General features: G+C 38.4%; 1 protein-coding gene across 5 annotated transcripts in view; it reads left to right on the forward strand.

Moving 5' to 3' along the window:
* The window catches only part of EGF (epidermal growth factor), a 57,747-nt gene that overhangs the window by 8,929 nt on the left and 23,096 nt on the right, over nt 1-25,722 (forward strand). For 4 of the 5 annotated variants that reach the window (XR_015749194.1, XM_087962958.1, XM_087962957.1 and 1 more), the window contains exons 2-10: nt 1,720-1,851; nt 6,339-6,538; nt 8,588-8,766; nt 10,491-10,721; nt 11,162-11,364; nt 13,884-14,006; nt 20,555-20,677; nt 23,412-23,548; nt 24,964-25,112. Coding sequence is in view for 4 of the 5 variants with exons in the window: in XM_087962958.1 (XP_087819084.1) it covers nt 1,720-1,851; nt 6,339-6,538; nt 8,588-8,766; nt 10,491-10,721; nt 11,162-11,364; nt 13,884-14,006; nt 20,555-20,677; nt 23,412-23,548; nt 24,964-25,112 (1,477 nt within the window). In the remaining variant the exon portion in view is untranslated. Of the gene's footprint in view, nt 1-1,719; nt 1,852-6,338; nt 6,539-8,587; nt 8,767-10,490; nt 10,722-11,161; nt 11,365-13,883; nt 14,007-20,554; nt 20,678-22,233; nt 22,360-23,411; nt 23,549-24,963; nt 25,113-25,722 lie in introns of all 5 variants that reach the window. The other variant, XM_087962959.1, reaches the window with a different exon arrangement.

Below are 25,722 nucleotides of genomic sequence, written 5' to 3' on the forward strand. Positions count from 1 at the left end.
GTATTACCAAATGGAGCGGAAGCCCCCATCGTTTTTTTCGTGAACCTTAGCTAAAGCTGAAAGAAATTATAGTCAGCCGGACAAAGAAGCTTTAGCTATTGTGGCTGCAGTTAAAAGATTTCATGAATATGTTTATGGCCATGCGTTTACGATAATTACTGATCATAAACCACTACTGGGGATCATTGCGGGTAATAAACCAACCCCGTATATATTGTCCCCCAGAATGACCCGTTGGTCTGAATTTTTGGCGGCCTACAACTACAAATTGTAACATCGCCCGGGGAAATCAATTCTTCACGCTGATGCATTGAGCAGAACGCCGCTCCCAGACTCTGTTGTAGATCCAGCCCCAACCATCTCAACACTACAGATCGAAGCTCTACATGTACCACCATTGACGGCTAGAGACATTGCCTTTGAAATGAAACGTGACCCAGTTCTGCAACACATCCTATGCTGGGTTGAACGGGGGTGGCCGACGGACCAAATAGCACCAGAATGGGCGCCTTTCAAAGCCCGCCAAACCGAACTGTTTTCCCAAAAAGGCTGTATCTTGTGGGGCGATCGAGTCGTAATCCCTGGCAAATTGCAACAAACTGTTTTGGCAGTATTGCATGAAGGACATCCGGGGATCGTGCGGATGAAAGCACTCGCACGCAGCTACGCTTGGTGGCCGGGAATCGACAAAAGAATCGAGGCCTGGGTCGCTACTTGTCAACGTTGCCAGGACGTCAGCAACGCCCCGCCTAAAGCAAGCCCAACCGAATGGGAAACTCCGAGGGGACCTTGGTCCCGTATTCATATTGACTTTGCGGGACCTGCCAGTAGGCAGCAGGAGTAGCCTGCAGTATTGCACTCTAACCACTCTAACTACTGCGCCACCATGGCTCATAAATAAGAAATAGATTTTCTAATAAGAAAAGATGGGAAAACCATCTTTTCTCATTAGTTGAGGTGTGTCAGAAGAGGTGATGGTGGAGTTTGGGTATTTTCATCTGCAGAATGATTTGGAACCATTTGCTTCTAGAAAAAGATCAGGCCTGTTCGGAAAAGTGCCTATCGTTAGACAGAATGAAGCTGTCATGTTGGAGAATGGATTGGGATAGATGGAGAAACAGGCCAGGTACTCATGCAGTAATCCTTCTGATCACCTGAACATACAGTACGCATCACTGTGAAATGATTTTAAAAAAAGAGATGGATTATGAACTATTGGAATAATATGTCAAATGCATAGACATTTATGTAAACAATGTTCAAAATAAGTACTCTGCACTTTGGTTCAGTGGAAACTATTAAACAATAGATGCAAAGCAATGTAAATAGAACACCTGCTCCATTATAAATATGGTCAAAGCCATCTTGGATCAGGGCACTTGTATAAAAAGATGGATATTGCAAGCTTTGCTCTGGAAAAACATCTGAGCATTATTTAGACTTATATAGTCATCCATGCTCTTTTAACTTCTTGCAGACCTGTCAAACTGGTGGCTTGTGGGCTGGATGTGTCATGTACAGGCCATGCCCACACCGGCTCCGCAAAGGCAAAAACCGCCATGATACGTCACATGATGCAATCGAGTTTGACACCCGTGAACTAGAGAAATTGAAACGCATAGTCACTATCAAGGCACTGATACCATTATTATTCGATACGTAGGAAAATATTTGTAAATTTCTTATTTCTGCTCTGATCGATACATTATTATTTTTCAGATATAGACGAATGTCTGGAAGGTAGGATCCAGATTTGTAGCCAAAATTGCCTCAATGTCCCTGGATCCTTTATCTGTTCCTGTATGCCAGGCTATTCTTTGGGAGATGACAAGAGGTCTTGTCATATAAGCGGTAAGGTTAGTTTGTTTTGTTTGACCAGTCTGTCATAAAAGCTGTTTTGGTGAAAGGAAACACTGACTCCAGAGGTGGTATTTAACAGGTTCTGACCAGTTCTGGAGAACCGGTAGCAGAAATTTTGAGTAGTTTGGAATACCACCTCTGACTTGCCCCGCCCCCATCTATTCTCTGCCTCTTGAATCCCAGCTGGTCGGCTGGATCTTCTTTTGTTGCCCTGCACAGGAGAACAGAGCTGGAAAGCAGGTTAGTGGGGTGGGGAGGAAATGGGAATTTATAGTATCCTTCCCCTGCCATGCCCACCAAGCCACGCCACCAAGCCACGCCCACAGAACCAGTAGTAAAAAAATTTGAATCCCACACTGACTGATTCCCTCCCTCTCAAGTTTTCATCCTTCATCTGAAATATGAAGATGGTGATATTATATATGCCTTTTGCACATCAGCACCCAAACTGTGGAAATACTTTCCCAGGAAAATCAGACTAATCTTCTTTTTATTTAGCTAGTTACACTGAATTCACTCTAAATATCTTACCGATTCCTAGTTTTATTGCATGATTCCACTCCCACTGTCTCTTTTTGCTTTTTGTTCTTTGTATATTGTCCTTTAAAAATAATATTTAAACAGTGTCTTCTGTGGAAGAGAGCAGACAGATACCTTTTCACATGGAAACCAGACATCGTGACATGAATGTGTCTGTCTAGGATGCATATTGGCACCCGTGAATATGCAGTGATTCTCCTCCCTCAACATTCTTTGAATGTGTGAAACTTTGCATATAAATGACTCAATTGTATCTTGCATTTAGCCATAGAGCATTCCAGTTCAAATCTTGGATTAACTTTTCCTTGTATAATATAACTTGTAAATGAGGAAAGAAATATTAAGGGGATCATTACATAGCAGATTTTAAAATTCATGGATATGGAACACAGTTGCAGAAAAATTGGTGTTAGCTCTTAAACTAAGTAACTAGTTTATGTATGTAGAGGAAATAAGAATTCAAGCATATAAAAGCCCCAAAAGCTGTGACCCTTTTTCCTCCACTGGGGCGTAGAAGGAAAGGAAAGGCATTTGCAAACCCCACCACCCCAAGCACTGTGTCTCACTGGGACTTCACCAGGGGTGGGATTCAAATTTTTTAACAACCAATTCTGTGGGCATGGCTTAGTTGGGGTGTGTGGCTTGGTGGTCATGTGACTGGCTGGGTGTGGCCAACTCAATATCACTCACATCGAGGCACGGATCTCCTCACCTGGCCTCTCATGACTGTGGGGATGCTGCAACAGTCATAAGTGTGAAAAATGGTCATAAGTCACTTTTTTCAGTGCCATTGTAACTTTGAATGGTCATTCCACACAAGCAAAGTACCAGCAAAGAAGGGAAAAAAACTCCAGAGAAGTTCCTGAAAAAGGAAGTCCAGTCCTGCCAAGAATGTAATAAGGGTCAATGGAGAGGCAGTTTCTATAAGCAACACCAGAATGTTTCCTTCCTGCCTTCCTTACAGGGTTAGGCCAGTAATTTCTTCTAACAACCGGTTCTCCAAACTGCTTAGAATGGTAACAACCACTTCTAGAGAATAGGTACGAACCTGTAGACTCCCACCCCTGGACTTCACTCTGTGTAGTTGCAAGGGAGATTATTAATCATATGTGTGTGGGCATGCATGTATATCTAGTTCTGACTTCATTTGATTATTCAATCATTCATTCAATTTCTATAGCTGCCCAACTCAACCAAGTGACCCTAGGTAGCTTACAATTCTAAAACTATAAAACAATTTAAAAACATTAAAAAAGAAAAACTTTCACAAAATAAATAAGTACAAACAGCAGTCATGATGCTTAATTAACTGATAACAAAGCCAACCAATGAGGCCTTTAACACACTGCAAAATCCAGGCTGGGGTATATTGGCAAGTTTTTAAAACCTTGCAAAAGGTCAACGATGGGTCCATTCTAATCTCCAAGGGGAGAATATTCCAGAAGGCAGGATCGACATTCTTTGGCTGACAGGATCTGTAGCATGGCCAATCTGTTGCATTGATTTGGGCCGAAAGAAACTCATGGAAAATGACAGCTCCTCAGGGTTCTTCTTCACTTTCCCATTATTAACACACTGTCAAGTGATTGCAAGCACCATGTCTAAATAGCCAACACAGCTTCATATTGATTCATTTCATACACACAGTGGACCAATAGTCCATTAAAATATAGTTCCTTGAGTGTAATTAAAAACACGAAAATTAGTGATTTTTGCCTTAGATAGCAGATGTCGGAGTGTATAAGTAGTCATCAATTTACAATCACATTAGGACTATAACTTTTGTCACTGACAAGGCTATTAAGTTAATCACTCCTGATTTTATTATATATATTTATGTCATGTGTTGTTTTGGGTCCGGTGGGTCCAGGGAAGCCATCGAAATAAACACCCCCGTAACATGAATAAACAGGATGATACCTCCCACCTACCAGACATCTGGAAACTAGCCCTTATCAACAAACAAGTCCCAGCCATGAAAACCAACACCGGACCCAAAACAACACACGATACCACCACCAATCTCCCTCGCCAGACTCAAACCCAAACCCAAACCCAAACCCATCCCATAGACGAAAGGCAACCACCGTCCAGAAACCAGACCATGGCTGCATCACCAGCTGCCACACACCCCGACCTCCAAACCAAGCAAACTGACACATGCCATGAACACATATCCAGGCCTCAAACTCGGAGCCAAACCAAAACCTAGAACATCACATCACAGCCACTCGCTCAGGATATCACATCACAGAACTCAGGAGGTTACACCACAAAACCTCAGGATGTTACAACACAGCCAACGACCCAGGAGATTACAGCACAAGACCCAGGATGTCACAACAATAGAACTCAGAAGGTCATCACACAGCCCATGACCCAGGTCATTACAACACAGGAGATTACAGCACAAGATCCAGGATGTCAAAACAATAGAACTCAGAAGGTCATCACACAGCCTATTACCCAGGTCTTATCAACACAGAAGGCTGATAGACACACAGCCAACACCTCAGCCACACATGTTCTTATGAAAAAGCCAGCCAATCTGCAAACATCAACTCCATCAACCAATCAAGAAATGACAACACAGCCAACCTCCTCACCAGAATTTATAAAGAAACGGCAGCTCCGATCATGCTTTGCTTGCACAAGCACAAAGCCAAAAGCACCAGCCTGAAGATGGCGAGTGGGACCTCATCGAAACATCGCCAAGATACTCTCAATCTTACATGGAAAAGACCCGCACACACCAAGACCTGCATACCTGTACCTGTGAAAATCTATGAATATATATATATATTTGCTTCCCCCATTGGTTTTGATTTTCCAAAGCCTCCTTGGAAAGTGGCAAATGGCGATCACATGACCCAAAGATGATGCAACTGTTGTGGCTTCAGGCTGGTTGCCAAGCATCCAAAATTGATCATGTGACCGCAGGGATGCTTAGACAATCATAATCATAAATGCAAAGACTAGTCATAAGATAGATAGAAGATCGATCAATCTATTGATTGATCAATCGATAGACAGACAGATAGATGATAGATAGACAGACAGACAGACAGACAGATCGATCAGCATTACCTTCCATGATAGAGGACTGAACCTTTTACATGTGGGGTGTCCAACCTTGGCAACTTTAATATTTGTTGACTTCAACTCCAGAATACCTCATGCTGGTTGTGGGATTCTGGGATTTGAAGACTATGTTTTAAAGTTGCAAAGATTGGACATTCCTGCTTTACACATTACTCCTAGACAAAAGCCCCTAGTGCCAGTGAATTTAGTTCCTCAAGAAATATATATAAAATTATAGCAGCACTTTTAAATAAAGACGTTTTAAACAAAGTCATGGGTAATAAATATAAAATGCTTAGTCTCAATGTTGTCTGTTTTCTTCTGTAATACATATATTTGTATCTTTTTAATAGATTTTTATCCTGCCTTTTTTATATACACCTTAAGGTGGCAAACAATATTCCTCCATTCTCCTGTTTTCCCCACAACAAAAGATCTGTGAGGTGGGTTAGGCTGAGAAAGAGTGACTGCCGCTAAAGTCATCCAATTGGCTTTTCATGCCTAAGAAGGGACTAGAACAGGTGTGTCAAACTCATGTTGCTATGGCGGCATCACGTGACGTATCGAACTTTTTTTCCTCTTCACTAAAGCAGGCATGGGTGTGGCCAGCATGTGACACATCCGGCCCTCGGTCCAAGAGTTTGACAGTCCTGGACTAGAACTTACACTCTCCTGGTTTCTAAATAAATACTTAATCACTACCCCAAATTTTTGAATTGGATTGTTTGCTATATTTCAGATTTTTGAAGGATGCATTAAATGTTGAACTCGAAGGACTCTATAATGCAGAAAAGAATAAATAAAACCATTTGCTTTGGACCCGGCATTTTTCCACTTTCCACTTTTTTTCTCTTTAGATCCTGTACCATTCCTAGTTTTCAGCCAAGGAAATGCGATCTATAGAATAGATGTTGAAGGAACCAATCACCGAAGACTGGTAGCTGATGTTGGCTTATCAGCATTAATTGATTACCATTATGAAGCAAAATATCTTTATTGGGTGGACAGAGAAAAATGTCTTCTCCAGCGTGTACATTTGGATGGTTCAGATCAAGAGGTAATTAAATAATGATTTTCAAAATTCTTCCTGATTGTAAATAAAAACGGACATTTTTACCGAAAGAATATCTCTGTTTCTTCTTGGAAAGGAAGTGATACCATGTGCTATAGTTTATCTTGGGAGCTGATGAAGTTAATGCAATTTAGATGGCAGACTTTTCTCATCATTTCACCTTATTATATCTGAGGAAAGAAGAAGGAACCAGTAACTATATTTGGGTTTTACTGTTGGGAGCTTGGTGGAAATTCTTGGAATGATCAAGGTCAAACAAACAAATGAAAATGGTCCTTCGAATGTGACCAATTTGTGTGTAGAGTAGTGTTTTTCACTCTCAGCAAACTTAAGATATATGGACATCAATTCTAAAAATTTCCCAGCAGCATGGGAGTTAGTCCACACTAAAAACACCATACTAGAATTTTGCCTCTGATAAGGAATTCTGGGACTTAAAACAATTAATAGAATTTGTGGCCTGAAATGTTTAACACGTCAACCCTGAAGCTGATCTGACCAAAGCCATTTTGACCACTTCAGTGTTGCTACACTGGAGCTGAGGAATAGGGAAGGGGGAATTTTAGACAGCTGGGATCTTGTAGCCAAAAGAAAATACTTTCTCTTGGGAACCAAGGACATTCTCATACCTGGTCAGAGAAAGGCAGAGTGATGTCACCTGGCAACCAGACAGCACTGTGATTGGACCATGTGACTGATTGTTTTGAGAAACTGACAAACTTTTAGTTAGGTAAAAACTACTGGAACCTTTGGAGCCAGTTTTCACCAGGTCTATGCCAATATGATATATCCAATAAAGCTATTCTTTGAGGAATTTGCCTGTTTCAGAGTTTTGCTTGATATGGGTCTGTTACTTGGAACCCTGACATAAAACCAGGGGTGGGATGCTACCGGTTTGGCCCGGTTCTATAGAAACGGTAGCTCCTAAGAGCACCTGACACCAAACCGGTTCGCTGTGACAACCTTCTGGTCATCTGTTTGGTCCACCCGCCTACCCGGGCTCTTGGCTGTCCTTTATTTCCTGCTTTTTCAACCCCAGCTGCTTTGTGCGGCACAGCTGAGGTTGAAAAAGCAGGAAAGAAGAGGATTTTCAAACACACCTACGCGCAGCGCTTGTCAGCTGTCCGGGTGGCACAGCTGATGATTTTTTTGCAAATGCTGCACACATGCATGTAGCACACAAAGCGCACGGGTGCACGCAAAATGTACTCTCACCAAACCGGTTGTAACACCATTGAATCCCACCCCATAAAACTCTGGTCTAGTATTAGAAGTTCATTTTGCTATGCCTTTACTACATACGATGCTTGATATAGAATCCAGTATAACCTATATTTTAAACATAATACTGCAGATGCTCGGATTTTCCAGTTGTCATTAAGCTGCAATCCTGCCATTTATGGATGGTGTCCCAAGACCCCAGTCAGATAAAGAAGAAAGAGAAATAGATCCATGGACAAATGTAGCTCATCTTTCCAAGTCTCGTGATGGGCATGGAAATTTCCAAAAGTGTCATTTCAATCACAGCAATGACAAAACTATATATTCTAGAGATGTTTAGTGGCTAAATCAAGGAAGTTTTGCATTCACCTGATTCCCAGCACTTGGGCTCTCCCAACAGATATTCACAATAGGAATGTGTGGCAGGAAATTTGGTCCAACAAGAGGGAAGGACTGAAGACAGATGAAAGTTGAAAAAGGATATGTGTTCCTGAGTTTTTCTTATCCTACCACCAAGGGACTGTCTGCCCAAAGCATGAAAAGATTTATGGAAGTAGAGAACAAAAATTTAAAAAGGATTTGTATTTCAGGAGTAATAGCTTTTGCAGATTTGGACTGATTTTTCTTCTTCTGAATGTAATAATAAATGCCTAAAGGCATTTCCTTAAATGTCAAACCAAGGTAGTATCCATCATCATGAACATATAGTTGTAGTTCATGAATTCCAATTCCTTAATAATAATAATCGACAAAGGATTGGTTGCATTATAATATAACACTTCAATTTTGTGTGTGAATGTGCTTATATAATAGACCATCTGCTCCATAGAAAAGGATGTTACTGGATTTGCAATTGATTGGATAAATCGAGGCATTTATCTGTCTCACTTCCAAGGAGCTATTGAAGTAATCAGCTTGGATGGAAACAATTCTCGAATCCTTATAAAGAACAATCATAATCCTACAAGTATTGAAGTTGACCCAAGTCAAAGGTATTTCCACGTTTAGTTACCACAGAAAATGTAATGGGGAAATGAACCCAATATTTCCTGTCTTCCCTTATATATAAGTAAATGCCTGGTTTAATCAAGTGACAATTTGCTTTTCTATCTGTTTCTGCATCTATAGATACATTTCTGCATATTGCAGGTGTTGTAAGCCACTTGTATATTGGGATGGGAGTGGGAGTGGGAGGCCCTGTCCTGGGTCACTTCCTTCCTCCACAATCACTCTCAGTCAGTGTTGATAGGAGGGGAGAGATCCAACCCTTGCTCAGTGCTTTTCAGGGTCCCGCAGGGCTCTCTCCGCTCCTGTTCAACATTTATATGAAGCCATTGGGTGAGATCATCCATCATAATATACTGATGATACTCAGCTGTATGTCTCAGCCTGTGGTGCAGTGGTGGGATACAATTTTTTTTACTACCGGTTCTATGGGTGTGGCTTGGTGGGCGTGGCAGGGGAAGGATACTGTAAAAATCTCCAGTCAGGTGGTATTTGCCAGTTCTCTGAACTACTCAAAATTTCTGGTTTTCCAGAACTGGTCAGAACCTGCTGAATACTACCTCTGCTGTGGTAGTATTCAGTGCCTAGAAGCTGTTAGGAACTGGATGGGGAGCAACAAGTTGAAACTAAGCAAGACCGAGTGGCTCTGGGTTTGGCGTTCTTTGGCCCATGGAGAATTGCTGCCTTTGGTCTTGGATGGGGTGGCACTACCCCAAACAAACCCTGTGCATAATCTGAGGGTTCTCCTGGACTCATGACTCCTGCTCAAAGAGCAAGTGGAAGTCATGGCCAGGAGTGCCTTTGTTTAATTGCAGGTTGTGTGCCAGTTAGCCTTTTCCTGGACCGACAATCCCTACTCACAGTCTCTCATGCCCTAGTCACTTCTCATCTTGACTATTGCAACATGCTCCACATGGGGCTGCCCTTTAAGAGCATCTAGAAGCTCCAGTTGGTGCAAAATGCAGCGGCCTACATGGTTTTGTGCAGACCTCGGTGTGCATATGTATCACTTCTCCTGCAGGAGCTGCATTGGTTGCCAATTTTCTTCCAAGTGCAATTGAAGGTGCTGGTTGTCACCTTTAAAGCCCTTCATGGCTTGGGACCAGGTTATCTGAGGGACACATCCACCCGACCCATCAGAGCAGGGAGGCAGGGAATGTTTTGGGGGTGCCATCCCTGAGGGAGATACACCTGGTGGGACCCTGAAGAAAGGCCTTCTCTGTGGTGGCTCCCACTCTGGAACATCATTCCCCCATAGATTAGAATGCCCCCCTCTCTAATATTCTTCTAGAAGGCCCTGAAGACCTGGTTCTGCCAGTGGGCCTGGGGAACCCAGAGTGGGATGGAGCCCATTAAATGGCTGGTGTGATGTGTTGTTGCTGAGGTGAGGGGTGGGGAGCTATTATATTATTTTATTATTTTCTTTTATTAGTTTTATTTTTTTTATTATATATGATATTTTTATATCCAAGTAAGCTGCCTTGAGTCACCATGTGCGAATAGGCAGCACAATATAAATCTAATAAATAAAAAAAATAAAATAAAATAAACATTAAGAAATGATGCATAAGTACTTTTAATAATTAAGCATTGGATGAAAACAAAATAAAGAATACTTGATAACAAATTAATTAATAAAATAATCTATAACCTTTACAATTGCTTCGATAATTTTTGAAGTAGTGTTAATAATAACCATTCTTATTGGCAGGTTTTTATTTTGGTCTACTGAAGGGACTTTTGATAGCATCTATCGAGCAGATCTGGATGGAAATAAAATACGGAGAATTCTAAGGAGCACAGAAAAAATCAAAACCATTTCCCTGGACTTTATCAACGTGAAGCTGTTCTGGATACAGCATGACACCATTAATGAAATTTCATATTTTGGAACCTCTGACTACAATGGGCATTTTATTAAGCTATACAGACAAATGGAACGGTATGTTTATGGATATAAAATAGCATTTGAAAAAAAAATGCACCAATTAACTATAGTCCCTCTGTCTACAGACCTCTACTGAAGTGCTGTTCAAGTGGATAAGTAATTGTTTAATTGTTTATGTGACACATTTATTGTCTGTCCTCCAAAGAGGGCCAAATTAAAGTATTACATAAAATCAGGAGGAAAAAAAAGTTCTTTGCCAAAAGTGCAAATTATCCGAAGTTAACAAAAAGACCCTATAACTAAAAATGAGAAAATTAGCTTCATTTTTGTTACTTTGAAATGGAAAAGGTTACTTGTAAAATCCCACTAATTCTAATTAAATATTATTTCTAAGATGCTAAACTACCTTGCTATACTGATAATACATTTTCCTTATCTTGAGCATGATCATCAGTTCATAAACTGATGCCACTTCTTGTTTTATTTCACTACAGAAGTAAAGCTTATGACATATTTATATTTGGTGACCATATATACTATTCGGACTCAAGGACCGGAACTATTCGGAGAGCCAATAAATACAATGGAAAGGATATTGTTGTAATTAACCTGAAACAACCATTTCCTCAATCTACTGAGATATTGGTGGTGCACCCATTAAAACAGATCGGCAAAAGGATGGATTCTAAAGGACTTGGTAACTTTATTTATCCCAATAAGAAAAACGTTTGCTCCACAATGTAGCCTAAAAATGATTCTTATAGAAAACATAATTATTTGCTTATTTTTCCATTTCAAAACAAGATTTTTGTTTATAGCTGTGGAAATAATAAAGGATTCAGCTTGGAAGAATTTCTCCATATCATTCTTGGTTTGGGGCTTTCCTATGGTGCACGAGTGGTATTTTGCTTTTATATATATATAGATATAGATATAGATATAGATATAGATATAGATAGATAGATAGATAGATAGATAGATAGATAGATAGATAGATAGATAGATAGATAGATATAGATATATATATAGATATAGATATAGATATATAGATATATAGATATATAGATATATATAGATATATAGATATATAGATAGATATAGATATAGATAGATAGATAGATAGATAGATAGATAGATAGATAGATAGATATAGATATAGATATAGATATAGATATAGATATAGATATAGATATAGATATAGATATAGATATAGATGTATATATATATATAGAGAGAGAGATATAGATATAGATATAGATATAGATATCATATAATGATTACATGTAATTGTTTTCTGTGGGTATTTTTTCCTTGATAATGCATTAGCTTTTAAAGCATATTATTTGTTGACTGCAATCCATTCATTCTTTTCCCAGCAAACCCGACTGAAAAAGAGAAATATGAAGGTCATGTTGTCCTGGTCTCAAGCTTCTTTTGTTCTCTTCTCTTCTCTCCTTCTAAATGCCTCTTTATAAAGCAGCTTCATAAGGAGCTTAAATTTCCCAGTCCAGACGAACTCTTTAGTCTTTGCATCTGCCTTATTCAGTTTATCCAACCAGACTAATTAACCATCCAAATTAGATTTACAACGAGGCTTTAGAGCAAGGGAAATTTCAGGATAAAATCAGGTAAACTCTGTGGAGGCAAAACCATGATGCGCTAGAAATGAAAATGCACAATTCAACATGGTTGTGACAAGGGAAATTATAGTATTTTTTACTTACAGCTTAGAAGTAGTTTCAATGGTTAAATGCTTGCTTGATTCAGATTTGGGTTAATAGTTTCAAGCTTTATTGCAGGATGCAATAAGATGGATTACCATTCATTTGCAGTACGAACAGCCCTTGTGATCCTATCCAGATGACCAAAAGTTATTATAATATAAAGTAGCATAATTGTGGAGTTCTTAGTGTTCTCTGAGCATGGCTATTTGCTTGCAGACATTTTATAACCACATTCCGTAACATCAGCAGTGTGAGTGAGTGTGGGATTTGCTCTCTGTTTGTATACAGTAGCTGGCTCTGTCAGTTTTGCCCTTGGTAGTTCTTTGGTTTCTATATTGTTTCTGCTAGACAGATTGTCTGAGTTTTGGCTGCTGGAGATGATGTGTTCTGGCCTTTCTGTTTCCCTCTTAGCTTTTTTGTGCTTTTGAATGATATGTAAATATGGCTTGTTTTTATGTGTCTACTGATGGCTGTTTTGTCTGAATGCCAATCTTCTACGATTTCCCTAGCTTTTTTTGCATCTAGCTTGGTCTAGGAGGAATTGGAATTATGGTTGAGTCTCTCTCTCTATGTGCATGAGCTTAAGGAGTGTTTATCGAATTTTCAAGGACACAGTTCAACCCTAACTTATGTATACTCTTCTTTTCCCTTGGAGTAGCATGAATCCAGAAATAAGTACATACTGCAAGCAATGTAATATGTAACAATATTGTCTCCTGTAATTACTTTGGATTGGGATAGCTTTTAATAGTTTCAGTCATTTGATATTTTCTTGATTATTTGGAATCAAGACAGAGTAATTGAAAACATACAAATCTGTATTTGAAATCTTTCTGACACGAATCTGATTATTAACTAAGCCTTTCCTTGTTTTGCTAATGGGCATAAATAATCAAAAACCAGAAACTAAAATACAGTCCATACTTTACTGAGAAAAGCATTTCCATTCTGAATAGCTGTCATTGATCTTTTCAGGATATTAGCATCATATGATGTCAATAACTAAACTGAGTTTTCTTCAAGCTATCCATATATATATATACAGTGTATGTATGTGTGTGTGTGTGTGTGTGTGTGTGTGTGTGTGTGTGTGTGTGTGTGTATCAGAAGTATTCAGCAGGTTCTGACCAGTTCTGGAGAACCAGTTGCAGAAATTTTGAGTAGTTCGGAGAACCAGTAGTAATGGAGGTTTTACAGTAACCTTCCACTGCCACCCCCCCCCCCAAACCACCCCCACCAAGCCACGCCCACAGAACCGGTAGTAAAAAATTTTGAAGCTCACCACTGATGTGCATGTATATGTGTATGTAAATGTGTATGTATGTATGTGTGTGTGTGTTTTGTCTTTACATTGAATAATATTTCCTTAACATAGCATCACAAAATATCTAAAATTCATTATTGCATTAATTATTGCTTTAATAGCTTACTGATATTAAGAACTCACAAGCATATGTAACCTAATTGTTTTATGTCTTTTTAAATTCATCAGATGTCAATGAATGTGCATTATGGAATCATGGCTGTACCTTGGGCTGTGTGAATATCCCTGGATCCTATTATTGCACATGTCCAAAAGGTTTTATTCTCCTGTCTGATAAGAAAACATGCTATGGTAGGTAGCACCCTACTATTTTCCCCCAAACTTTTCCAAATAATTTCTTTTATAAACCCCCCCCCCCATGTGAGATTCAACAATTAAGTTACTGATCACAGGAAATAAGAAACTTCAATTTAATCTGCATTACAGTACAATACCATGTTTAACTTCAAGCATCATATTTTAAAACAGACTGACAAACGAGTGTATCAAGAGAAAAGCAATCAAGATGAACAGTAGAGAAAGCTGGAGTAAAAAGTTTAAGGGGAGACATAATAGAAGTAGACCAGGCTGTCAAAATTCCGGCCCATGGGCCAGATGCATCATCTGCTGGCCACGCCCATGCCTGGTTTAGCAAAGGGGGAAAAAGTCCTGATACATCATGTGACACCACCATGATCACATGAGTTTGATACCCTTGCAGTAGGCCAATATCTGAAAGGCTATCATGCAGAAAACACAACAGACCTATTTGCTATAGCTTTGGAGGAGGAACTAGAATGGAAATTGTGTAAAAGCAGATTTTCATAAAATACCGAGAGACACTTTGTATAGCAAGAGCTATTAATCGGCAGACAAACTGCATTGCAAAGGGAGTTTTCATCTGATGGAATTCCTTAAACCAGGGATGAACAGTTGATAACAACGCCAACTTTTTTGCAGTCAACAAACACTGGCAGTATAATTTCCTGGTAAAAAATCCCAACTAAGCTGACAGTTAGTCTTAGCACAAGTAATATTGCAAAAATGTTTATATAGAGAAAAACTTGCTCAAGCCAACTTGTTTCATTTTGCAACATCACTACTTTTCTCCTCTGAAAAATTGGCCCAAGCAACTTGTGATTTAAGCAGAATAATCTTAGTGGTCTTTAGCATTGCAAATGTTATACTGTGCAGTTGATTTTATACATTTTAATTATATAAAAGCATATTCATTTCCCCTGGTTTCCTGTCAAAGATAGAAAATCTCCCCCCGCCTTTAAGAATGTCAGAATAATTATTTGGTGCGTCTAGTTATCTTATTTGGGAGAAATATAGTACTTCCCACCTCTAATTTTGGCCAAATCCTTTGTTAGCAAATAATATACCCTTAGATTCATTCATTTTCATGTATGACTAGTGGAGAATGTATGACCATGAGGAATGAAGGTGAGAATACAGTCTGTATAAATCAAACTTGGGATACTTTTAGCTGCTTAGCCTTAATGAATTACTGTTTCTATTTAGGAAGGCCAAACCTGAAATATTCTAAAATTGCAAACATGCAACAACTGAGATAGATAATAGTAAACATAAAAGCCAATTCAAAAGTTCTTTATAAAATCTCATTTTTAACTATATATTACAGTAAAGATATACCATATAGCTGCCAATGGTGCTATTTTATTTCTTCAGTTCCTAAGCTTTACATTAGTATGTATATTGGAGAGGAGTGACTAAAGAAGAGGTTAAATTTGATTTTAATTGTAGCCTGTTTGATTACCTCTGAGGGAAAAAAAGCAGATAAACCACTATGACTTGCATCTTGAAAATGGCTTGTAAATCAATCCTTCAACAATCTAGTCCTTTCTTATAACCAGTATCTAAGCCTCACAGCAGCTTAAATAAAATTAAGAAAATGTAGTTGGTCTTAATACAAATTTGTAAGCAATTTTTCTATTGAGCAGTGAACAAACAAGTGTTTTATGAATGGAGATAAGACAACAAATAACACAAGAATGATTTTGCTTACTCCATTACTTGAATCTACATTACTACTCTAAAACTAACGGTGGCTTAATCAGAATTAAGTAATATACATTTAAGGTTCTTTTTATTATTTTCTGTTGACTATCTACCCTGGATCCCTGAAAACAGCTGTAGGAAATTCTAATTTGTTCCAGTTTTAGAGCCTGCAGATGTCTCCATATGGTGTGCCTTGAGTACTGGCAGAAAGCAAATAAATGAAAATAAGGAGATGTTATCCATTCAGTCATGTCCGACTCTATGGGCTAGGTCTGTGCACATCTTCCGATCTTATGCTACTTCTTTGAGTTGTTCTATGTCAGTGGTGGCTAACCTTTTGGGGCTCCTGTGCCAAAAATTGCGCTCACGTGTCAGCATCCAGAAGGCAATGTGTGTGCCCCCTGCCCCCTGCACATGTGCACACAATCCCCCCTGCCACCCCCTTACCAGCACTGTGCCTCCCAGCTGAATTTTTGCATGTTTGAGGCCTTTTTCAGTCTCCCAGAGGCTTGGGGAAAGCTTCTGCAGCCTTTGCAGGATGAAAAATGGGCCCATTTCATCACTTCTGGTATTTCCGGAAATACAGGAAGTGACCAAATGGGCCTATTTTTCGGCCTGCAAAGGCTTTCCTCAAATCTCTGGGAGGCCGAAAATCAGCTGTAAGGAGCGTGCATGCGCAGTGAGATAAGTTTGCCTGGGGCTCGTGTGCCGACACAAATGGCTCTGCGTGCCACCTGTAGCACGTGTGCCATAGGTTCTCCATCACGGTTCTATGTTCTGGATAGTGTCAGCTTTAATGGTGTCCAGCCACCAAGTCCTTTGTGACCTGGTTTTCTTTTACTGCTAACTCTTCCAAACATAATCACTTTCACCACTGAATTACTCCATATGACATGGCCAAAATAAGTGAGAGGCATGTTTTGTGACTTTGTTCTCCAGCGACATATCTGGTGTTATCCATTCTAGTACTTGCTAGATGTGCCTACTTGCTTGTTAGTTCATTGTAAAAGAATATCTAAGGTTATTCTTTAACCTGACTCCATACCAGGTAGAAATAGTTGATTTGTTACTGACTACATAGGATAAGAAATACAAAACTTTTGTCTCAACATACATCCATACAAAAATCATCACAATGACAGAATCCCCAATTATAACTTCAAAAAAGGCAACTAGATCTTATAAACAACGATCTCTTATCCCTTGACTGGCAATTTCTATTCTCTGGATGCAACACTGTAGAAGACCATTACAACATATTTTTACTTGAAGTCAAAAGAGTCATCAAACTATATGTACCATTAACAACTCCCAAAACCAGAAAAAACAAATTGCCCAAAACAATAAGGAAGCTTCAATCCAAAAAGAAATCACTTTGGCGGAAAAACAAATCTGGTCATGTTGCCAACTTCAAAAGCCGATACCAAAATTTATGCCACCGGATAAAAACTGAATGCACATTGCATATCACATTAAACAAGAAGAAAACCTTCTATGCACCAATTCCACCCACGCTTTCTACAATTTTATAAACAACAAACTAAAAACTCAAGGTCTATCCCACCCCTGAAAGGACCTAATGGTAAAGATTGCAACAATGACACTATTAAAGCCAACCTCTTTAACACATTCTTTGGCTCAGTATTTGTAAACAGCAATGGATCATGCCCAGTATTTCCTTGTCAAACCACAGACAACTACAATGATCTAATACATATTGATTTTACAAAAGACATTGTTGAAAAAGCACTGCTCAATCTAAAATCATCCCAATCTGTTGGACCGGACAGAATATGTACCTACTTCTTAAAAAAGCTATCTACTGCCATAGCTGAACCTCTAAGCATAATCTTTGAAAAATCTTTCAGGACCAGCTCCTTGCCAAACCTATGGTATCAAGCCACAGTCATCCCCATCTTCAAAAAAGGAGACCCCAGCCTAGTTGAAAATTACAGACCAATCTCTTTATGCTGCATCACCTGTAAAGTCATGGAATCAATTATTAACCAATTCATCATCCTCCACTTAGAAACAAACAACCTACTCTCTAATAAACAATTTCGTTTTAGAGAAAAACTATCATGTAATCTCCAACTCTTACACTGCGAGAAATATGGACTATACAACTCGATCAGGGCAAAGCAATAGACGCAATCTACATAGACTTCTGTGAAGCCTTTGGTACACAACAACTACACCTAAAACTAAAATCTTACGGTATCTCTGGACACCTGCATTACTGGATAGAAGCATTCCTGTCAAACAGACAACAAATGGTCAAAATTGGGAGCGTCCTGTCAAATTCTGTACCTGTCAACAGTGGTGTCCCCCAAGGCAGTGTTCTAGGACCAACTCTTTTCATACTCTACATAAATGACTTCTGTGATCATATTAAGAGCAACTGTGTTCTCTTCACTGACGATGTAAAGCTATTCAACACTACAGACAATACTGCTACCCTTCAAAAAGACCTTGACTATGTATCAGAATGGTCAAACAAATGGCAACTTCAAATCTCAACAAATAAATGCTCTGTCCTACATATTGGCAAAAAATAAAATAAAATCAGAAAATAAAATACAGGCTGAATAGTCAAGACCTTGTTGATGATCCAAACTCTGACAAGGATCTTGGAGTACTCATCTCAAATGATCTAAGTGCTAGAGCCCACAGTAACTACATAGCCAAAAAGGCATTAACCTAATCTTACGTAGCTTTTTCTCTGGTAATATTACACTAATAACTGGAGCGTACAAAACATTTGCTAGACCAATACTCGAATACAGCTCATCAGTCTCGAACCCACATTATGTATCTGATATTAACACAGTTGAGAAAGTCCAGAAATATTTCACAAGAAGAGTTCTCCACTCCTCTACTCATTGCAGAATACCTCATTGCAGAATACTTATGCCATCAGACTCGAAATTCTAGACCTAGAAAACCTAGAACTACGCCATCTTCGGTCTGATCTAAGTATAGTATATAAAATCATACATTGCAATGTCCTACCTCTCAATGAATACTTCAGCTTCAACATAACAACACTAGAGCACACAATAGATACAAACTCAAGGTTAATTGCACCAAACTTGATTGCAGGAAACACGACTTCAGCAACAGAGTGATCAATGTCTGGAATACTCTACCTGACTCTGTGGTTTCTTCCCCAAACCCCAAAAACTTTCACCTTAGATTGTCTACTATTAACCTCGCCCCTTTCCTAAGAGGTCTGTAGGGGGTGTGCATAAGCGCACCAATGTGCCTACCGTCCCTGTCCTATTGTTTCTTTTATATATTTTTTATTTTTCTTATATGTATCCATGTATTTATAACTATGTTTTTACTTATACCTATTATCTTGTAAGCAATTGACAAATAAAAATAAATAAAAAAAAAATAAAAAAAATAAAAAAAAATTGGTAAACATTTTTGCTACTGAAAATTGGTCAAGCTAACTTTAGGCAAACTTGCTATGGAATTTGTCCATTATAACTCAATGATAAATTCTGCATCTCTAAAAATCAAGATTAAAAAAAAGTTAGTCACAAAAGGATGTTTATTCTCAAAATATTGCCACTGCATTGTAGTTTCTGTTTACCCTTCCTAGATATTTCATATCTTTTCACCATACCTTAAATTGTGATTCTGTTGTTCCACAGGATTCTATATAAGATTGTATCACTACTGAGATATGTTGTGAAATAGTTTGGTAGAAGATTATCTTGGGATATAGTGAGATGGATAAAAACTGAGTTTTCTGAATCTTTTCATTATCAATACAAATAATAGAGGGGCATTTTCCCTGGGCAAGCTGTTGGATGAACAAGGGCATTAATTTTTTTTTTCATGTAGTACGGAGATGTGCAATTTAAGCCTCCAGGCCTCATGAGCTCCCCAGAGTGTATACAAAAATTACTGCCAAATTGTGATGTCTGATATGGCAGCGATGAAACATTATCCGTATTGATTATTCTTAATCAGAAATTAAATGTGAAGTTAGCATGGTGAAAAGCAGAAGACCAGCTTTTAAGCACAGTATTTCCAAGAATGATTTTTGGTCGCACAGGGAGGTTTTGCACAATATGTTAGTGTGAACAAGGCAACTCTTAAGGCAAACCTTAAAACAGCCCTGTCCTTTACAACAAGGGTCCCTAACCCCCTTGTTAGGAACTGGGCTGTGCAAGTGAGCGAATCTTCATCTGCACATGCGCAGGGTCTACGTAGCATGTGAAAGCATGGGCTCCAAAAACTGTTTTCCATGGTGCTCAAAAGATTGGGGATCAAGACTTCTAATTCAAACAAGTTGGGTTTTTCTTTTTTTAAAAATGAGATGTTGATGAAGTTTAAAGATACTTTAAAATTCTTCAAATTTTTAAAGAAAGTTGCACCAGTGATTAATGAACAAGGAAACTAATGAAGGGGAAGGGGAAAATAAAAAGATAGGAAGCTTTCGCACGATGTTTTTACTCATGCTCTATTAGTTGTTCTTTTTTTGTATATTTATTCTGGAAAAAAAATCAAATATTTACTTTTTGTCATTTTTTTTCCTGTCACATACAGTATACACCCCTTCTCTAGAGAAGCCTTTACCTAACTGGGTTGCTCTGTTTTTAGTTTTAGAAATTGGAAATATATTCTCTTTTTTAAAAAAATTCCAGTCAAGCTTGTCTGGAAGGAATTCTTGGCCCATGACATAAGTACTGGGAAGGAGTGGATGAAAATAATATCAGCGGTATAACACATAGCAATTAGCTTGTATTTAATTCTGGCTTGAATTCCGCCAACTTATTTCTATCAATTTTTGAAAACATGTTTTTTATTTTAATGCATCGTAGAACTGATTTCCTGTTCAAGCAATTATATTCACTGCAGCTATGATTGTGGACAGACACCTGAAGGGCCTATTTGCTTTTGTCCTGAAGGATCAGTTCTCCAAGCTGATGGAAAAACATGTTCAGGTAAACAAATATAATTATTTTTCAATGCTTATTCTGAAAATGTTGTGGTAGATTGACAAATGCTAGATATTGAAATAGGATAATATTTTATAATTAACTGTTTAGCATTTGTATTGTACTTCAGCTTTCTCTAGTCTGATGTTGAACCAACCTGGCACTGGAAATATTTGATTAATTCCTATAATCCTGAGTTAAACTGGATGTACTCGACAGGAGTTGTAGAACCACAACATATCTAGAAGAATCCAAGCCTGGCAAAACAATAGTGTTTAAACCATTTTCTTTATGTTATTTTAGTAAAGAAAAGCAGTTGGATGGGGAAATCAAAAAGCATAAAATCTTTATTAGGGCAAGTGAAAATTAGGTCAATTAAAACTATTTGCAAGCTTTAAAGAACACTTGAATAAATAAGATGGTTAGGAGGTATAAAAAGAAGAAAGGAATAAAGAAGTTGGCTGATATTCATGCCATGTTTACTCTTTGCCACAATTGGTTTTTAGGTAGAAAAATGGAGATCTTGATATTTACAGGTACAGAGTAACTTGGGCGGAGGGTTGGACTAGATGACCTGCAAGGTCCCTTCCAACTCTGTTAACCTGTATCTGAGTTCCAGGAGTTCTCATAAAGCATTCTAGGAGGAGGAAACAAACATTTTTGTAAGCTACCCATTGTTTGAAATACAAATGCTACTATTGGATATTTTACTATATACAGTATGTACAATGATAAATTGTAATAGACTGATTATATTTGAAATATAAATTTGAGCTGTTAAAGTCCGAACTGTTTAAACCCTTTGTGAGATATCTGGAGATATGATTGGTGAGAGGTAGATGAGATATCAAGTATGTTGCTGTAATATTAACAAGAGATAACTTAAGCTTTCATATTAGGTAGCAAAAAACGTAATTGGGAAGAAAGATAATCTAATGGGAAGAAAGTTCCATGTGACTGAGAAATTTGGGAGTTGTGACCAGCTCAGTTGTCTCAGCTACAAATTTTCACAGTTTCAGTTACAAATTGACTTCTGTGGACCTTACTTCATACTTAAGTGGTCAGTAGAAGGGGTGTGCATAAGTGAACTAACGTGCCTATCGTGCCTGTCATTGTATTTTTATTCTCTTATTCTTGTTCTCATTTTTGTTTGATAAATTCTAATAAATAAAATAAACAAATAACTGAATTGGAAGGACACCTCGGAGGAGGCTGATCTAAATTATCTATGTTTGAAATATCTTAATATTGCCTTATTATCCATTATTGAGCCATACCAATTACTGCCCAAGACAGACAATTTAGGAAGGAGAATTCCGTTGAAAGATTCTTTTGTTATTGATGGAACACATTGAGATATAGAGGGTTCTTACTTCCATCTCCATCCACCCTGGGAATCCCTAAATTAATAACGAACAGCCATAGTTCAATAGAGATCGTCTGTAAAAGATGTTTACTATAATACTTACTGAAGTTCAGCAGAGTGAACCATGCTATTTCATGTCAGTCTAAGTGCAGTGACTTTAGGTGAATATCCATTTTTTAAAGTGAATGTCTTTTAGGTTGTACATCGCCTGACAATGGTGGTTGCAGCCAGATTTGTACATCTATGAGTCCCACAACCTGGGATTGTGGTTGCTTTCCTGGCTATGATCTTCAGGAGGACAAAAGACATTGTGCTGCTTTAAGTAAGTATTGTGATCTTAGGACACATCCTTACATTTTTCTAACTGAGACTTGAAAATGCCCCATAAACTACTTTTAAAAGACACGTGGCGGTATCATGTAGGATTTCCCCTCTTCACTCAATTCACACATTTTTTTCCCAATGGACACAATATATGAATCATCCTTGAAGATATGGTAATGACATTGTGGTGGTTTTTCTGCCTCCATTTTAGGCCAATTTAGGCTGATGCAAACATAACCCTTCTATCAGTAACAGGATACTGATTTATGGACATTTTGGCATGGGTTGCAAGAGGGATTGGACATCTGCATCTGTCCATGTAATTCCAGACTAGTGTTTCTGATTGTTCTGAAATAAACTGCTCCAGCAGATGCAGTTTTTGCTAAAACGTACAGATAAATATAAACCTAGATGGATCTTAAAGAGATCTAGGAATATTTTCGTTGTTTGCTCTTCCATTAATACAAATGGGGGCTGATATTTCAACCTTTTTAAAAAAACCATATCCTGTAGATATCCTTGATAGGACAGCATTGAAAGCATAGCTCAGCAAAATAGTCCATCTTAATATGGGAGGCATCATTGAGTTCCAAATTGGTGTTTAATAAAAGACTGAAATTGATAGGGTATTATTTTTTTTTTGATGGGGTGGCTAAGGAGACATTTACACTTATATTTATGTTCTACTTAAATTTATTATGAAGTTTTCTTTTACTGATATATCTTCAGAGCATTATTCTCTAATGCAAACCCATTACAGATAATTCCTCTCCTGGAAAAAAATAAGGAAGTATGCAACCATATTCATCTACCTGTTTTGAAAGATATAAACAGCTGTCACATTCAGCATATGTTAAATTCATTGGCAGGTTATCGCCTTAGCTATTTATAATCATTTTGTAATTAATGTAATCTGTGATCATTGCCATGTAAGGATTGTAAATGAGAAGAAAAGAGAGAAAGCCCATGCTACAATTTGCTTCTTTCCATTTTTATCTGCAGAGTGTTGAAGTAGAAGACTTAATATGTTGCTACATTTATTACAAACAGGACCAAAGCCATTTCTGTTGTTTGCGAACAGTCAAGATATCCGTAGCATTGCTTTCGATGGGACAGAATATTCAACAGTCTTTGGCTGGCAGATGGGAACAGTCTTAGGTCTGGACTGGGATCCAATGGAAAGTAAGGTAAGGTTTTTATTAGAAAGGGGGATTTCAAAATATTACAAGAATCAATGTTCTTACTGCATTGTATTTTTACTATTTAGTCCATAATGCTCCATGATATAGATAAAGTATTTCTTATTGCTATATGCCTTGGGTCAGATGACTTGGGCTTCCTAAAACAATGAACACTTGTCAGCAGTTATATGTTCACATGACATATTTGTCACACCTATAGTTGCCACATTTGTTTTAAAAATCCTAATTAAATGATTCTCTCTATTAGAGTGCAATAGCACTTAGATTTACTGTATATACTGTTTCATAATGCTTTACAGCCCTCTCGAAGCAGTTTAAAAATATCAGCATATTGCCCACAACAATCTGGGTCTTCATTTTACTGACCTTGGAAAGATGGAAGGCTGAGTCAACCTTGAGCTGGTGATGATCAAACTGCCAGCAACTGGCAGAATTAGCCTGCAATACTGCATTCTAATCACTGCGCCACCATGGCTTTATTGGTGATATTCACACATGGCTCCCATCCAGCACCTTGATAACATTGTGTATTAGTAGGTTTGGAAGAAACATAATCTCAATTTTGTAAATAATGTATCTATTTTTTCTCTCATATAAATAAAATAAAAGTTGTGAGAGAAGAAATCCTATCCCCAACTAAGAAGTGTAGTACAGGTGGTAGTGAACTTACAACCATTCAGTTACAAAAGGACTGAAAAAATGACTTATGACTGGTCTTCATGCCTACAACCATTGCAACATCGCCATAGCCATTTTATCAAACATTAGGTGCTTGGCAACCAGCATGTATTTCCAATTATTGCAGCATCCTGCAGCAACCTTCCCAGTCAGCAACTAATAAGCAAAACCAATGAGAGGAAGCTGGCTTAGCTAAACAACCCCCTTGATTCAGGGGTGTGAAATTCATGGCCTGTGGGCTGCATCCAGCCAGCAATGTGGTTGGATCTGGTCTGTGGTCTACCCACGTTGCTTCAGCCCGGTCTACCCAATATGGCTTCAGCCCAGTCTACCCAATGTGGCTTTGGCCTGGTCTACCCAATGTGGCTTCGGCCCGGTCTACCCAATGCAAAGTGGAAACATGCAAGTAGTTTGGGGAGTGGCATCAAGCTAGCCACGTCCACCCAGCTGGCCATGCCCACCCAGTTGGTCACACCCACCCTGCCCCCCAAGGTCAACCACAGCCCTGATGCAGCCCTCAGTGAAATTGAGTTTGACATCCCTGACTTGATTTATTTAACAACTGCAATAATTTGTTTAACAACCATGACAAAAAAGGTTGCAAGGCTATAAAATTTAGCACAACTCTCTTAACAACTGATTTGCTTAGTAACAGAAATTCTGTGGTTATAGGTTGAGGACCACCTATAATCATCTATAAACCTTTGGTTTTCTTCTTACAGATTTATTTTACCCATACAGACCTGAACTGTACAGAGAGGTCCCATCTCGATGGCACCAATCGTGAAAAAGTTGTATGTGACACAAGTGGGAGATCAGAAGGATTAGCCCTGGATTGGATTAATCGCAAATTGTACTGGACTGACCCAGGGTATGCATCAATATTGCATAAATATTGTAGGACACCTACTGGTAGTGAAAAAAAATATGGTGGTAAATAAACAACTGGCAAAAAAAGGAGAGAGTAACTGAAATGTTTCTGAAATGGTAGCATGCATGTACTTAAGATTAGTCATAACAGAAAGACATGGAGATAAAAAAAAAGACTCAAAAAGACCCTTTGCTGTATAATATGCGAACCAAACATATTCATGTAGCACCATTTCTTTACTGAACAATGAATGTATTCCCTTTCAGAAAAACAGCAAACCAAGGAACATCGTTAGGAAAAAAACACGCTCCCAATCAATTGTGTCCGAGATGTTATTTTTAATTCATTTCACAGATCTCCCTTCCAGGACTTCCACATAGGAAGGAAACACTTTTGATTATATCGGCAAAGTCATAAAAATACTGTCTTCTTAAGAAACAGGTTAGCAGTTGCCATATTTTCCTATAGTAACAATTGGTTTACAAAGCCAGTTTGGTCTAGAGATTAAGGCACCAAGGTAAAAACCAGGACAGCCTGAGTTCTACTCCTGCCACAGGCATAAAACTAGCTGGATGATTTTGGACCAGTCACTCTCTTTCAGCCCTGAAAA

This window comes from Notechis scutatus, chromosome 4 (assembly GCF_049901735.1).
Source record: "Notechis scutatus isolate UNSWTSFEM ecotype Mainland chromosome 4, rNotScu1.2, whole genome shotgun sequence".
NCBI lineage: Eukaryota > Metazoa > Chordata > Lepidosauria > Squamata > Elapidae > Notechis > Notechis scutatus.